At 47.0% G+C, this 15,676-nt stretch overlaps 1 protein-coding gene across 1 annotated transcript in view; it reads left to right on the top strand.

Annotated features, from left to right (window-relative positions):
- The first annotated feature begins 1,467 nt into the window (after positions 1 to 1,467).
- The window catches only part of LOC139961967 (ragulator complex protein LAMTOR5-like), a 17,384-nt gene continuing 3,175 nt past the window's right edge, over positions 1,468 to 15,676 (top strand). Inside the window, exons 1-3 of the mRNA XM_071961706.1 lie at positions 1,468 to 1,736; positions 2,770 to 2,831; positions 6,924 to 7,041. Coding sequence (XP_071817807.1) covers positions 1,702 to 1,736; positions 2,770 to 2,831; positions 6,924 to 7,041 — 215 coding nt within the window. The 5' untranslated portion in view covers positions 1,468 to 1,701. The remainder of the gene's footprint in view (positions 1,737 to 2,769; positions 2,832 to 6,923; positions 7,042 to 15,676) is intronic.

Genomic DNA, 15,676 nt, shown 5'->3' with positions numbered 1-15,676 from the left:
TTGTCGGCAGTCATGACTTTTAGGTAGCTGGTTAGGTGGTTGTGTTTACTACAGTAAGACAAGTTTCAACCTTGAAATTTGGAAATCTAGCTTTGAGCGCAAGAAGGTAAGTTATCAATATTTATTGTCTAATTCAGTTGATCTTTAAAATGCATATTAAGTTGGATTTTGGCCGCCTTCATGGACATCATGTCTTGAAATAGTTACCCGCTGGATTGAGCATTTTATCTTCAAATATTTTGCTCCATGTACGTACCCTTCAATTTTTTTGACAATGACAATGAAACATATACATAAACATAAATACAACATAACCAATGCATGGAAAGGGAGAAAAAAAGAAGTAAAATACTTATAAACACTTTTCCCCCAGTTTGTTGAATATATATGTTTTACTGGAAAATTTACATCCATTTTTTTCTTTGGGCATCTACTAACAAATAAAATAAAACAAAGTCTAAATAAAAATTCACACACACACACACAAATAACAACTGAACTTTTATTCCAAGGAAAATAATTAGCTTCCATAAATCATCAATAACTTTTCCTTACATGCCTTTTTGAAAGAACGAAGAGTTTTGCAATTTTGTAATGAGCTTTCAAGTAAATTCCACAGTTAAACACCTGAAAAATAAGTCGATACTTTACAATAAGTCGAAATTTTCTCTTCAAAGGGTAGGGGGACCCTCATCTTAGACCCCTCCCAAGGTCATCGCAACTTGTGCTCCTTTCTTCATATGAAATATCATAAACCTATGTGAAACTTTTTTGGCTTTTCAAAGATATGTTTAGGACCATATGTTCTTTGAAATGACCTCTCAAATCCAGATATAATATGAGAGTAATATCTTTTAGTTTAATATGTTCAGTTTCAGGTAACTCTGTAATGGATTGAAAGTATTAACGAGGAATGCAATAAATGGAAATCGTGACATGATTACTAAGATGTCGCCACTCCATTTATGAGTAAAAGAATAACAGAAAACGAATTGCAAAAGTATAACAATGGAACAGCAACAGCACGAAAACTTTGACTTGAACAGGATTAGAACCAGTAACCTTTATAAAGGAATTCATCCCTTTCAATTAACATGTCACGTCACAGCAGGTCAGTCGTTAATGCAATATCAAGTTTATATCAAATTCATCTGTAATATTTATCATGGCTGTTTTAAATATCTTTCATCTCAAGTAAATGAAAATCTTAACTAAATTGCATAATTTGCTAAAAGCATTTAAATAATTCTATCATGTAAGAAACCGAAAAGAAAAATATGGACATGTCATGAACCCAACAGAATTCAGAAGTATTGATTGCCATCAAGAAAGTGATTAATTTCCTAAATCTCCTTTGACTTATGTTTATGGTACTTAAAGGCTACGGTATTGTTTTCGTCAGCGTATCTTCTGTATCACATGATTGCATGACTGAGGCAAACATTGAGGCGCGTAGGCCATTATAGACTATTATCGGTCTCAATATAGCCGATTAACCAGTTGGCTCATACGATGCTTGAACTCAGTTTCGTTGGAAATTTATCTTGCGTACTGGTCACCCAGATTTTTCACATTACGTCGCAGTGCTGCAGACAGCAACACTAGTTCACAAGTTTTGCATTGTAGAGGTACGGACGCAACCATCAGTTACAATAACATAGAACTGTCAGCTTTATACCTTGGAAAGTATCGACTTCAAACATGGAGACTGGTCTAAATAATGAAATTGAAGAAACGTACGTGGTACATTTCTTTCATTAAGGGAGGTGATATCCATAACCGAATGTCTAACTATTAGCGTCTGGCTAAGCCACACTACAGTAGGCAAACCATAACACGACTAGGCCTAGGCCTAACTGTTACTTGTGATAGTGATACTGTTAGTGTTAGGCCTAGGCTAGGCTAATTTAAAAAAAAAGTGACTGGTTTCGGGTAAAGTAGCAAAGACCATGTGCTAAAGGACGGTGACCACAAACAAGCGAATCGTGTTCTTTTTTGTTTTAACATGGCAGGACTTTTACAACGATAAGCCCATGTGCATGCAGGGGAATCTGAATGTCAGGCCTAGCTTACTTAGCCTAACATAAGGGCTGGACTACACTTGCATGATGGGTAGCTAAAATTAGTTTTATCTAAGGGTGACCAAATGTTCTGAATTTCTTGTGACAGTCCCCAAATTTCATTTACCATCCCCATATTAAAAGTGCATGTCCCTGGATTTCTATCCTGTCCTGGAATTTATAAAATATTCCTGAATAATTTCAAGTATACCTGTTCGGCATCCGTTCATAATCATAGATCTAAGTAACTTCAACGTAAGCTTTGTTTACAAAGTATTCATCACTAATAAATCTCATGCATCGCAGATCACTGACTATTTTCATCGGCTGTATTTCACGTGGAAAACATCTTATTGAACTTAGTAATAATTAAATAATTAGTAATAAGTAAATAAGTTACTTTCCAAGTGTGTTGGCATTGGCTATTGCATACCTCAGGCAAAGTTGCTTTTTAAGGGGTGAGCATTTGAATCTTCATTGCAATTTAGAATGGCCAAAACACCCAGAGGCCCTCGAAATTACCACCCTTATATAGTTTCAGTTTATAACACTTGATATCAATATCAAAATGCAAAGGGTTGGGGGGTGCAGGTGTATCATGTCTTTGGATTCATTGGAAAGATGGGAAAGTGTTAGAAACATTAATTTGTAGTTATTTGAATGTAATGTACATATTGATGATATGTTTTAAACCGCTCTTTTCTTCCAGAATGAACCAACAAGGAGTTGTCGGTGTTATTTGTACTGACAGTCAAGGACTATGCCTAGGTGGTATGTATTTTATGCAGACTTTCAAACTTGTAGTAGATACTACAAATCTATTATATAGATTGGTGTGGTGTTAGGCTACCATGTGGTTGAAGATAGTATCAATAATGAAAGCATTCAGTGACTATTTTTAGGGTCAGCTAATTGCAACACAAATTCCGAGAATAAACACATGGTTAGGCTAGATTTTCTACTTGACTGAGTGTGGTGTTAGGCTACCATGTGGTCGAAGGAACAGCAATAATGAAATTACTCGGTGAATGTTTTTAGGGGCAGCGACATAATATGAGCGAATTAATAGATGGTTAGACTAGATTTCCATTTTGACTTATTGTGATGTTAGGCTACCATGTAGTCGGAGCTTTGTGGGGATTTTATGCAACATTTGTTAAGTGCATGTGTCTTTCTTGTCTTCAAGCAGCTAGCCTATGGCATACGCTTTGCTCTCATAGTTATAGCTACTGTATAAGTCTGTGATTGAAGCAAAAATATTGAAACAATATGCACAATTATTTTTTTATTTCGTTATTTCTTAGAAGGAAATACTGACAAGGAAATTTATGGGATGTTAGGATGGAATATGGTTTTTTACCAAACTTTATTCCAATTGTGATGGTATAGCAGGCCAAATACGGTCTCCAAATCGCCATTGGGAGTAGCATATAGCTTTGGCTTTTCTATGCGCCAAAGCTGAAGTATACTCACCAGTGGCGAGTTGGTGACTGTATTTGTCAAGGCCTGATAAACAATCTCAATAAGAATAACTGTTGATTCTTTGTCTACTATAGATTTGCATTGCATAAAAGATTTTACAGTTAAAAAATTCAAGAAGGAATAGTTGGAAAATTATAAGAAGTTGATAATGCAGTAGCGGCTCAAAGTTGCAGTGAGGTACTGTACCAAGGGCGGCGGAACCGGGGGGGCACAGGGGGCACGTGCCCCCCCACTTTTCCTCAGGTTAAAAATGTGCCCTTTTTCTACATAAAAATTGAGTTGTCTCAAGTTAGCAAGAGGCCAGGGAACTAGCAAGGGCGGCAGAACCAGGGGGCACAGGGGGCACGTGCCCCCCCCACTTTTCCTCAGGTTAAAAATGTGCCCTTTTTCTACATAAAAGTTGAGGTGTCTCAAGTTAGCAAGAGGCCAGGGAACTAGAATGAACACTCGGGAAGGGCCGTTTCCGGCCATATGAGGGGTTTGTAAAACCAAAATTTTCCTTGTACGCTCCGCGCCAACCGTAGGCGTACGAGGCCGGGGGGTGGGGGGCCAAGAAATTCGGGAAATTTCCAGAGGACAAGAGATTCAGGCAAATTTCCTGGAAAATTCGGGCAGCCTAAGAGGAGAAAAAAAATATATATATATATATATATATTTTTTAGGCTGCCCGAATTTTTCAGGACTTTTGCCCGAATTTCTTGTCATCTGGAAATATATATATAAATATGCAGTAGCTTGCCCGAATCTTTTTCAAATTTTTGCCCGACAATTCCATGATTTTCTCTATTTAGCATCATGATGCCCGAATATTTCCGTGTAACACCGTACGCGCAGTTCATCTGGGCAACCACGCTTTTTGCACGATCAATTTTTTTCTAACTAGTCAAATGTTTACCTGGACCAAGGGCGGCGGAACCGGGGGGAACAGGGGGCACGTGCCCCCCACTTTTCCTCAGGTTAAAAATGTGCCTTTTTTCTACATAAAAATTGAGGTGCCTCAAGTTAGCAAGAGGCCAGGGAACCAGAATGAACACTCGGGAAGGGCCGTTTCCGGCCATCTGAGGGGTTTGTAAAACCAAAATTTTTATAGTACGCTCCGCGCCAACCGATGGTGGCGCTCCGCTCAGATAGTCGTGCATACAACTTTGCAAATCCAGGCTAAGCCCGTGACTTTCAATGAATCTCTGTGGGTCAAACTCAAAGCTATTTCGAATGGAAAAATTTTTGTCTCAAAAGAAAACTTGTTCCTTGTTTCCCAATTTGCACATTGGATATTGCAGTGCTAGTATGCATATTTTCCTTGAGGGGGGGGGGGGGCGTTGATGGAGTGATGTGTATACGCAAATAAGATAATACAATAAGAGTTATAAAGGCCCTTTGATGTCGGTGCCCCCCCAGATTAAAAGTGCTTCCACCGCCCTTGTACTGTGCAGGCTTACCCACTCATAATTAGCTAGTATAGGCCTAATACAACACAAGCCAGAATGTTACGATGCCGGAGGCTCAAGTAACCTTTGAAGCTGTGCTGGCATGTGTGTATGTATATGTGTTTATGTGACAACCAGCTTGTAAACAGGATACCTCAAGAAGCACATGTTGAGTCAATGTCATTCTTGAAGTCCCATGTGTACAGTAGATGTGCACTATTGTTTGTGGTACCCATCCTGCATATTGATGAGTGGGCGGAGTTTAACCTAAGCGCAGCTTAACGTATGTCTGATAGAGTTCATAAGTTGGTATGGTGATGTCAGTTGAAGATAGGTACATGTTCATATAATTAAGCAATTCATTCTCATTATTATTCATTAATGGGAGTAGGTAGAGTATTATCACAGTGAAAGCTTGTAAACATGGTATTGCAAGACCAACAAGTTGATTCATTGTCATACTGAGTAGGTAGATGCCCCATGATGTGTAGATGTGCCCTGTTGTTTGTGGTTCCCATCTAATGAATATTAATGAGTGGGCCAGCCGTAACATAAAGTTCTTCTTTGGAATTTGTTCAAGACAAAATAGGCCTAGCTACGTATTAACGATTCTGCGACATGTTTTACATTGTTCATCACTTTCTTTTGGCGGAGGAAGGTTTAATTACTGCACAGAAATATAATTTAACAATCTGCAATTACACTGTAGCTCCATGTATCTGCCAAACCTAAGCTTATAGAATGTATTGATTGTAGTTTTGTATTTTGTACTATACTACAATAATGGAGACTTCAAACCAGTGTGATATTAGTGGCAGGTGAATTTTGCATGTTGGCGAGTACATGTTTAGCCATGCTCCTCAAATGGGGAAGCCTGCTGTCCACACTTATCTTTCTCCCACCACACATCCAATGTATTATCCAAATTGCCAGACAACACCTCCCATGCTGGACCCTGTATGGTCTTTCTTGCTTGAATACTCGTATCTCATGGCCACAGCTAGGCCAAAGCTCAAAATTGATTTCCTGGTCAGCCTATAGCACTGGGCAGTTGTGCAATGTAACCCTGTATGACAGGAAGGCCCCTGGGCAGACATTAGGCTTACAGTGCAGAATACATTCATGTTCATTCCTGAATACAACTTGTGTGCAATTTGCCCGTGGAAAGTCATTAACATGTGGTTACTCTGCTACACACAGTACATATATACTCTGTTTTTCTGTACCAGAGAGGTCGGACGGAAAAAATTGACCCATACACTGAAAAATATATCACATAAAAGATATACATTGTCCGTCCATAGCTGTACGGAAGTCCTCAGAACCAAAACAAAGTTAGCAACGACTGTCCAAACTACACTGTTGTCCTAAATTACTCTGCAAACATTTAACAGATACAGATACAGAAAATACAGTGGGAGTAATAAGAGACTGTACAAATGTTGGTATGACTATGGTATTTGAAAATACCAGGAACTTTGAGGGATTCCTTTCTTTGAAATGGTATTCTCACTTTCTCAGTTGTGAAAGTACAGTAGTGAGAGACCAGATTATCCCATCAATTAGTTTAGAATGGATTGTTTTAAAAACTTTGACGCAACTTTTCCCCGATATCTCTGACAGTAGGTACAGAAAGCTGGGCATGCAAAAATGTCTGTATTTTACTAGTATATCGTTATACTAACACACCCTAGTGGAGTGTAATGAGAGCGTGCCACGCTTTACACAGATTTATACACACAAATTAAGTATTAGTTGTAATGGAAAGTACAGTAGACAACCTTTTCTCAAGGTGGTTAACTCATGTAGTATCTGTTGTACAATTATGTTACTTATGCTTGTAATTATTGTATGACCGGAGAAGAATGATGCAGAACACCTATAACATTTTTTTCCTAGCACATTTGAGCCATCAGCTAGCATCATATATTCTTTTTTCCTTTATTTTTTTCAGCTGAAGGTACAGCCTCTCCGCACTCTGCTGGTGTTATTGCTGCTCTGGCTCTACAAGCAATGCAACTTTCACCAGAGCAAAGCTCAGCCCCGGTGGTCTGCCTCGAGTCTGACAAAGGGTGCGTCTATCGACTTTGGTTGTTAATCATTGACACTTACGGAGCAGCTTGCCAATGATAATAGATTTTTGAGATATGTATCGATTTAATTGTAGGGGTGAAATGAGTATGAAGTGAATTTACTAAATAGAACCCTCTGAAATGTTATACATCCTGCACAGGGTTTATTGTGTAAAAATGTATGATAATTGTGAAGACCGGTGATATTTCATCTACAACACTAAACTGGACAGCCACCAGAGGTGAAGTGTAAGTAGCAGGTGGGTCATTTCAATGTATGAAGGGGTCCCATCTTAGACACTCTGTGGCGGCGGGGGGTTTATATAGGGGTCCCTTCCTAGACAATCTGTGGCGGTGGGGGGGTTTATATAGGGGTCCCATCTCAGACAATCTGTGGCGGCGGGGGATTTATCTAGGGGTCCCATCTCAGACAATGTGTGGCGGCGGGGGGTTTATATAGGGGTCCCATCTCAGACAATCTGTGGCGGCGGGGGGGTTTATGTACGGGTCCCATCTCAGACAATCTGTGGCGGCAGAGGGTTTATCTATGGGTCCCATCGTAGACCATCTGTGGCGGCGGGAGGGTTTATATAGGAGTCCCATCTTAGACAATCTGTGGCGGCGGGAGGGTTTATATAGGGGTCCCATCTTAGACAATCTGTGGCGGCGGGGGGATTATATAGGGGTCCCATCCTAGACAATCTGTGGCGGCGGGGGGTTTATCTAAGGGTCCCATCGTAGACAATCTGTGGCGGCGGGAGGGTTTATATAGGAGTCCCATCTTAGACAATCTGTGGCGGCAGGAGGGTTTATATAAGGGTCCCATCTTAGACAATCTGTGGCGGCGGGGGTTTATATAGGGGTCCCATCCTAGACAATCTGTGGCGGACGGGGGGTTTATATAGGGGTCCCATCCTAGACAATCTGTGGCGACGGGGGGGGTTTATATAGGGGTCCTATCCTAGACAATCTGTGGCGGCGGGGGGTTTATATAGGGGCCCATCCTAGACAATCCGTGGCGGGGGGGGGTTTATATAGGGGTCCCATCCTAGACAATCTGTGGCAACGGGGGGTTTAGATAGGGGTCCCATCCTAGACAATCTGTGGCGGCGGGGGGGTTTATATAGGGGTCCCATCCTAGACAATCTGTGGCGGCGGGGGGGTTTAGATAGGGGTCCCATCCTAGACAATCTGTGGCGGCGGGGGGGTTTATATAGGGGTCCCATCCTAGACAATCTGTGGCGGCGGGGGGGTTTATATAGGGGTCCCATCCTAGACAATCTGTGGCGGCGGGGGGGTTTATATAGGGGTCCCATCCTAGACAATCTGTGGCGGCGGGGGGGTTTATATAGGGGTCCCATCCTAGACAATCTGTGGCGGCGGGGGGGTTTATCTAGGGGTCCCATCCTAGACAATCTGTGGCGGCGGGGGGTTTATATAGGGGTCCCATCCTAGACAATCTGTGGCGACGGGGGGGTTTATATAGGGGTCCCATCCTAGACAATCTGTGGCGGCGGGGGGGTTTATATAGGGGTCCCATCCTAGACAATCTGTGGCGCCGGGGGGGTTTATATAGGGGTCCCATCCTAGACAATCTGTGGCGGCCGGGGGTTTATATAGGGGTCCCATCCTAGACCATCTGTGGCGACGGGGGGTTTATCTAGGGGTCCCATCCTAGACAATATGTGGCGGCAGGGGGGTTTATATAGGGGTCCCATCCTAGACAATCTGTGGCGGCGGGGGGGTTTATATAGGGGTCCCATCCTAGACAATCTGTGGCGGCGGGGGGGTTTATCTACGGGTACCATCCTAGACAATCTGTGGCGGTGGGGGGGTTTATATAGGGGTCCCATCCTAGACTATCTGTGGCGGCGGGGGGGTTTATATAGGGGTCCCATCCTAGACAATCTGTGGCGGCCGGGGGTTTATATAGGGGTCCCATCCTAGACAATGCGGCGGGGGGTTTATGTAGGGGTCCCATCCTAGACAATCTGGCGGCGGGGGGCTTTATATACGGGTCCCATCCTGGACAATCTGTGGCGGCGGGGGGTTTATGTAGGGGTCCCATCCTAGACAATCTGTGGCGGCGGGTGTTTATGTAGGGGTCCCATCCTAGACAATCTAAGGCGGCGGGGGGGTTTATATAGGGTTCCATCCTAGACAATCTGTGGCGGCGGGGGGGTTTATATAGGGGTCCCATCCTAGACAATCTGTGGCGGCGGGGGGTTTATATAGGGGTCCCATCCTAGACAATCTGTGGCGGCGGGGGGGTTTATATAGGGGTCCCATCCTAGACAATCTGTGGCGGCGGGGGGTTTATGTACGGGTCCCATCCTAGACAATCTGTGGCGGAGGGGTGTTTATAAGGGGGTCCCATCCTAGACAATCTGTGGCGGCGGGGGGTTTATGTACGGGTGCCATCCTAGACAATCTGTGGCGGCGGGGGGTCTATAAAGGGGTGCCATCCTAGACAATCTGTGGCGACGGGGGGGTTTATCTACGGGTGCCATCCTAGACAATCTGTGGCGGCGGGGGGGTTTATATAGGGGTCCCATCCTAGACAATCTGTGGCGGCGGGGTGGTTTATCTACGGGTCCCATCCTAGACAATATGTGGCGGCGGGGGGGTTTATATAGGGGTCCCATCCTAGACAATCTGTGGCGGCGGGGGGGTTTATATAGGGTCCCATCCTAGACAATCTGTGGCGGCGGGGGGGGTTTATCTAGGGGTCCCATCCTAGACAATCTGTGGCGGCGGGTGGTTTATCTACGGGTCCCATCCTAGACAATCTGTGGCGGGGGGGGGTTTATCTAGGTGTCCCATCCTAGACAATCTGTGGCGGCTGGGGGGTTTATATAGGGGTCCCATCCTAGACAATATGTGGCGGCGGGGTGGTTTATGTAGGGGTCCCATCCTAGACAATCTGTGGCGGCGGGGGTTTATGTAGGGGTCCCATCCTAGACAATCTGTGGCGGCGGGGGTTTATGTAGGGGTCCCATCCTAGACAATCTGTGGCGGCGGGGGTTTATGTAGGGGTCCCATCCTAGACAATCTAAGGCGGCGGGGGGGTTTATATAGGGTCCCATCCTAGACAATCTGTGGCGGCGGGGGGTCCCATCCTAGACAATCTGTGGCGGCGGGGGGTTTATGTACGGGTCCCATCCTAGACAATCTGTGGCGGCGGGGGGTCAATAAAGGGGTGCCATCCTAGACAATCTGTGGCGTCGGGGGGGTTTATCTACGGGTGCAATCCCAGACAATCTGTGGCGGCGGGGGGGTTTATATAGGGGTCCCATCCTAGACAATCTGTGGCGGCGGGGGGGTTTATATAGGGTCCCATCCCAGACAATATGTGGCGGCGGGGGGGGTTTATATAGGGGTCCCATCCTAGACAATCTGTGACGGCGGGGGGTTTATCTACGGGTCCCATCCTAGACAATCTGTGGCGGCGGCCGGGGGTTTATCTAGGGGTCCCATCCTAGACAATCTGTGGCGGCGGCCGGGGTTTTATATAGGGGTCCCATCCTAGACAGTCTGTGGCGGCGGGGGGTCTATAAAGGGGTGCCATCCTAGACAATCTGTGGCGGCGGGGGGGTTTATCTACGGGTGCCATCCTAGACAATCTGTGGCGGCGGGGGGGTTTATATAAGGGTCCCATCCTAGACAATATGTGGCGGCGGGGTGGTTTATCTACGGGTCCCATCCTAGACAATATGTGGCAACGGGGGGGTTTATCTACGGGTCCCATCCTAGACAATATGTGGCGGCGGGGGGGTTTATATAGGGTCCCATCCTAGACAATCTGTGGCGGCGGGGGGGTTTATCTAGGGGTCCCATCCTAGACAATCTGTGACGGCGGGGGGGTTTATCTAGGGGTCCCATCCTAGACAATCTGTGGCGGCGGGGGGTTTATCTAGGTGTCCCATCCTAGACAATATGTGGCGGCGGGGGGGTTTATCTAGGGGTCCCATCCTAGACAATCTGTGACGGCGGGGGGGTTATGCAGGGGTCCCATCCTAGACAATATGTGGCGGCGGGGGGATTATGCAGGGGTCCCATCCTAGACAATATGTGGCGGCGGGGGGGTTTATCTAGGGGTCCCATCCTAGACAATATGTGGCGGCGGGGGGATTATGCAGGGGTCCCATCCTAGACAATATGTGGCGGCGGGGGGATTATGCAGGGGTCCCATCCTAGACAATATGTGGCGGCGGGGGGATTATGCAGGGGTCCCATCCTAGACAATATGTGGCGGCGGGGGGATTATGCAGGGGTCCCATCCTAGACAATATGTGGCGGCGGGGGGATTATGCAGGGGTCCCATCCTAGACAATATGTGGCGGCGGGGGGATTATGCAGGGGTCCCATCCTAGACAATATGTGGCGGCGGGGGGATTATGCAGGGGTCCCATCCTAGACAATATGTGGCGGCGGGGGGATTATGCAGGGGTCCCATCCTAGACAATATGTGGCGGCGGGGGGATTATGCAGGGGTCCCATCCTAGACAATATGTGGCGGCGGGGGGATTATGCAGGGGTCCCATCCTAGACAATATGTGGCGGCGGGGGGATTATGCAGGGGTCCCATCCTAGACAATATGTGGCGGCGGGGGGATTATGTAGGGGTCCCATCCTAGACAATATGTGGCGGCGGGGGGATTATGTAGGGGTCCCATCCTAGACAATATGTGGCGGCGGGGGGATTATGTAGGGGTCCCATCTATCTATCTATCTATCTATCTATCTATCTATCTATCTAGACAATATGTGGCGGCGGGGGGATTATGTAGGGGTTCTGTCTATCTATCTATCTATCTATCTAGACAATATGTGGCGGCGGGGGGATTATGTAGGGGTTCTATCTATCTATCTATCTATCTATCTATCTAGACAATATGTGGCGGCGGGGGGATTATGTAGGGGTTCTATCTATCTATCTATCTATCTATCTATCTATCTATCTATCTATCTATCTAGACAATATGTGGCGGCGGGGGGATTATGTAGGGGTTCTATCTATCTATCTATCTATCTATCTATCTATCTATCTATCTATCTATCTAGACAATATGTGGCGGCGGGGGGATTATGTAGGGGTTCTATCTATCTATCTATCTATCTATCTATCTATCTATCTATCTATCTATCTAGACAATATGTGGCGGCGGGGGGATTATGTAGGGGTTCTATCTATCTATCTATCTATCTATCTATCTATCTATCTAGACAATATGTGGCGGCGGGGGATTATGTAGGGGTCCCATCCTAGACAATCTGTGGCGGCGGGGGTTTATGTAGGGGTCCCATCCTAGACAATCTAAGGCGGCGGGGGGGTTTATATAGGGTCCCATCCTAGACAATCTGTGGCGGCGGGGGGGTCCCATCCTAGACAATCTGTGGCGGCGGGGGGTTTATGTACGGGTCCCATCCTAGACAATCTGTGGCGGCGGGGGGTCAATAAAGGGGTGCCATCCTAGACAATCTGTGGCGTCGGGGGGGTTTATCTACGGGTGCCATCCCAGACAATCTGTGGCGGCGGGGGGGTTTATATAGGGGTCCCATCCTAGACAATCTGTGGCGGCGGGGGGGTTTATATAGGGTCCCATCCCAGACAATATGTGGCGGCGGGGGGGGTTTATATAGGGGTCCCATCCTAGACAATCTGTGACGGCGGGGGGTTTATCTACGGGTCCCATCCTAGACAATCTGTGGCGGCGGCCGGGGGTTTATCTAGGGGTCCCATCCTAGACAATCTGTGGCGGCGGCCGGGGTTTTATATAGGGGTCCCATCCTAGACAGTCTGTGGCGGCGGGGGGTCTATAAAGGGGTGCCATCCTAGACAATCTGTGGCGGCGGGGGGGTTTATCTACGGGTGCCATCCTAGACAATCTGTGGCGGCGGGGGGGGTTTATATAGGGGTCCCATCCTAGACAATATGTGGCGGCGGGGTGGTTTATCTACGGGTCCCATCCTAGACAATATGTGGCAACGGGGGGGTTTATCTACGGGTCCCATCCTAGACAATCTGTGGCGGCGGGGGGGTTTATCTAGGGGTCCCATCCTAGACAATCTGTGGCGGCGGGGGGGTTTATCTAGGGGTCCCATCCTAGACAATCTGTGACGGCGGGGGGGTTTATCTAGGGGTCCCATCCTAGACAATCTGTGGCGGCGGGGGGTTTATCTAGGTGTCCCATCCTAGACAATATGTGGCGGCGGGGGGGTTTATCTAGGGGTCCCATCCTAGACAATATGTGGCGGCGGGGGGATTATGCAGGGGTCCCATCCTAGACAATATGTGGCGGCGGGGGGATTATGCAGGGGTCCCATCCTAGACAATATGTGGCGGCGGGGGGATTATGCAGGGGTCCCATCCTAGACAATATGTGGCGGCGGGGGGATTATGCAGGGGTCCCATCCTAGACAATATGTGGCGGCGGGGGGATTATGCAGGGGTCCCATCCTAGACAATATGTGGCGGCGGGGGGATTATGCAGGGGTCCCATCCTAGACAATATGTGGCGGCGGGGGGATTATGCAGGGGTCCCATCCTAGACAATATGTGGCGGCGGGGGGATTATGCAGGGGTCCCATCCTAGACAATATGTGGCGGCGGGGGGATTATGCAGGGGTCCCATCCTAGACAATATGTGGCGGCGGGGGGATTATGCAGGGGTCCCATCCTAGACAATATGTGGCGGCGGGGGGATTATGCAGGGGTCCCATCCTAGACAATATGTGGCGGCGGGGGGATTATGTAGGGGTCCCATCCTAGACAATATGTGGCGGCGGGGGGATTATGTAGGGGTCCCATCCTAGACAATATGTGGCGGCGGGGGGATTATGTAGGGGTCCCATCTATCTATCTATCTATCTATCTATCTATCTATCTATCTATCTATCTAGACAATATGTGGCGGCGGGGGGATTATGTAGGGGTCCCATCTATCTATCTATCTATCTATCTATCTAGACAATATGTGGCGGCGGGGGGATTATGTAGGGGTTCTATCTATCTATCTATCTAGACAATATGTGGCGGCGGGGGGATTATGTAGGGGTTCTATCTATCTATCTATCTATCTATCTATCTATCTATCTATCTAGACAATATGTGGCGGCGGGGGGATTATGTAGGGGTTCTATCTATCTATCTATCTATCTATCTATCTATCTATCTAGACAATATGTGGCGGCGGGGGGATTATGTAGGGGATCTATCTATCTAGACAATATGTGGCGGCGGGGGGATTATGTAGGGGATCTATCTATCTAGACAATATGTGGCGGCGGGGGGATTATGTAGGGGATCTATCTATCTAGACAATATGTGGCGGCGGGGGGATTATGTAGGGGATCTATCTATCTAGACAATATGTGGCGGCGGGGGGATTATGTAGGGGATCTATCTATCTAGACAATATGTGGCGGCGGGGGGATTATGTAGGGGATCTATCTATCTAGACAATATGTGGCGGCGGGGGGATTATGTAGGGGATCTATCTATCTAGACAATATGTGGCGGCGGGGGGATTATGTAGGGGATCTATCTATCTAGACAATATGTGGCGGCGGGGGGATTATGTAGGGGATCTATCTATCTAGACAATATGTGGCGGCGGGGGGATTATGTAGGGGATCTATCTATCTAGACAATATGTGGCGGCGGGGGGATTATGTAGGGGATCTATCTATCTAGACAATATGTGGCGGCGGGGGGATTATGTAGGGGATCTATCTATCTAGACAATATGTGGCGGCGGGGGGATTATGTAGGGGATCTATCTATCTAGACAATATGTGGCGGCGGGGGGATTATGTAGGGGATCTATCTATCTAGACAATATGTGGCGGCGGGGGGATTATGTAGGGGATCTATCTATCTAGACAATATGTGGCGGCGGGGGGATTATGTAGGGGATCTATCTATCTAGACAATATGTGGCGGCGGGGGGATTATGTAGGGGATCTATCTATCTAGACAATATGTGGCGGCGGGGGGATTATGTAGGGGATCTATCTATCTAGACAATATGTGGCGGCGGGGGGATTATGTAGGGGATCTATCTATCTAGACAATATGTGGCGGCGGGGGGATTATGTAGGGGATCTATCTATCTAGACAATATGTGGCGGCGGGGGGATTATGTAGGGGATCTATCTATCTAGACAATATGTGGCGGCGGGGGGATTATGTAGGGGATCTATCTATCTAGACAATATGTGGCGGCGGGGGGATTATGTAGGGGATCTATCTATCTAGACAATATGTGGCGGCGGGGGGATTATGTAGGGGATCTATCTATCTAGACAATATGTGGCGGCGGGGGGATTATGTAGGGGATCTATCTATCTAGACAATATGTGGCGGCGGGGGGATTATGTAGGGGATCTATCTATCTAGACAATATGTGGCGGCGGGGGGATTATGTAGGGGATCTATCTATCTAGACAATATGTGGCGGCGGGGGGATTATGTAGGGGATCTATCTATCTAGACAATATGTGGCGGCGGGGGGATTATGTAGGGGATCTATCTATCTAGACAATATGTGGCGGCGGGGGGATTATGTAGGGGATCTATCTATCTAGACAATATGTGGCGGCGGGGGGATTATGTAGGGGATCTATCTATCTA

Source organism: Apostichopus japonicus, chromosome 20, assembly GCF_037975245.1.
Source record: "Apostichopus japonicus isolate 1M-3 chromosome 20, ASM3797524v1, whole genome shotgun sequence".
NCBI classification, from domain to species: domain Eukaryota; kingdom Metazoa; phylum Echinodermata; class Holothuroidea; order Aspidochirotida; family Stichopodidae; genus Apostichopus; species Apostichopus japonicus.
The sequence above is the reverse complement of the archived record's forward strand: the minus strand, read 5'-3'. Positions and strand labels throughout refer to the sequence as shown.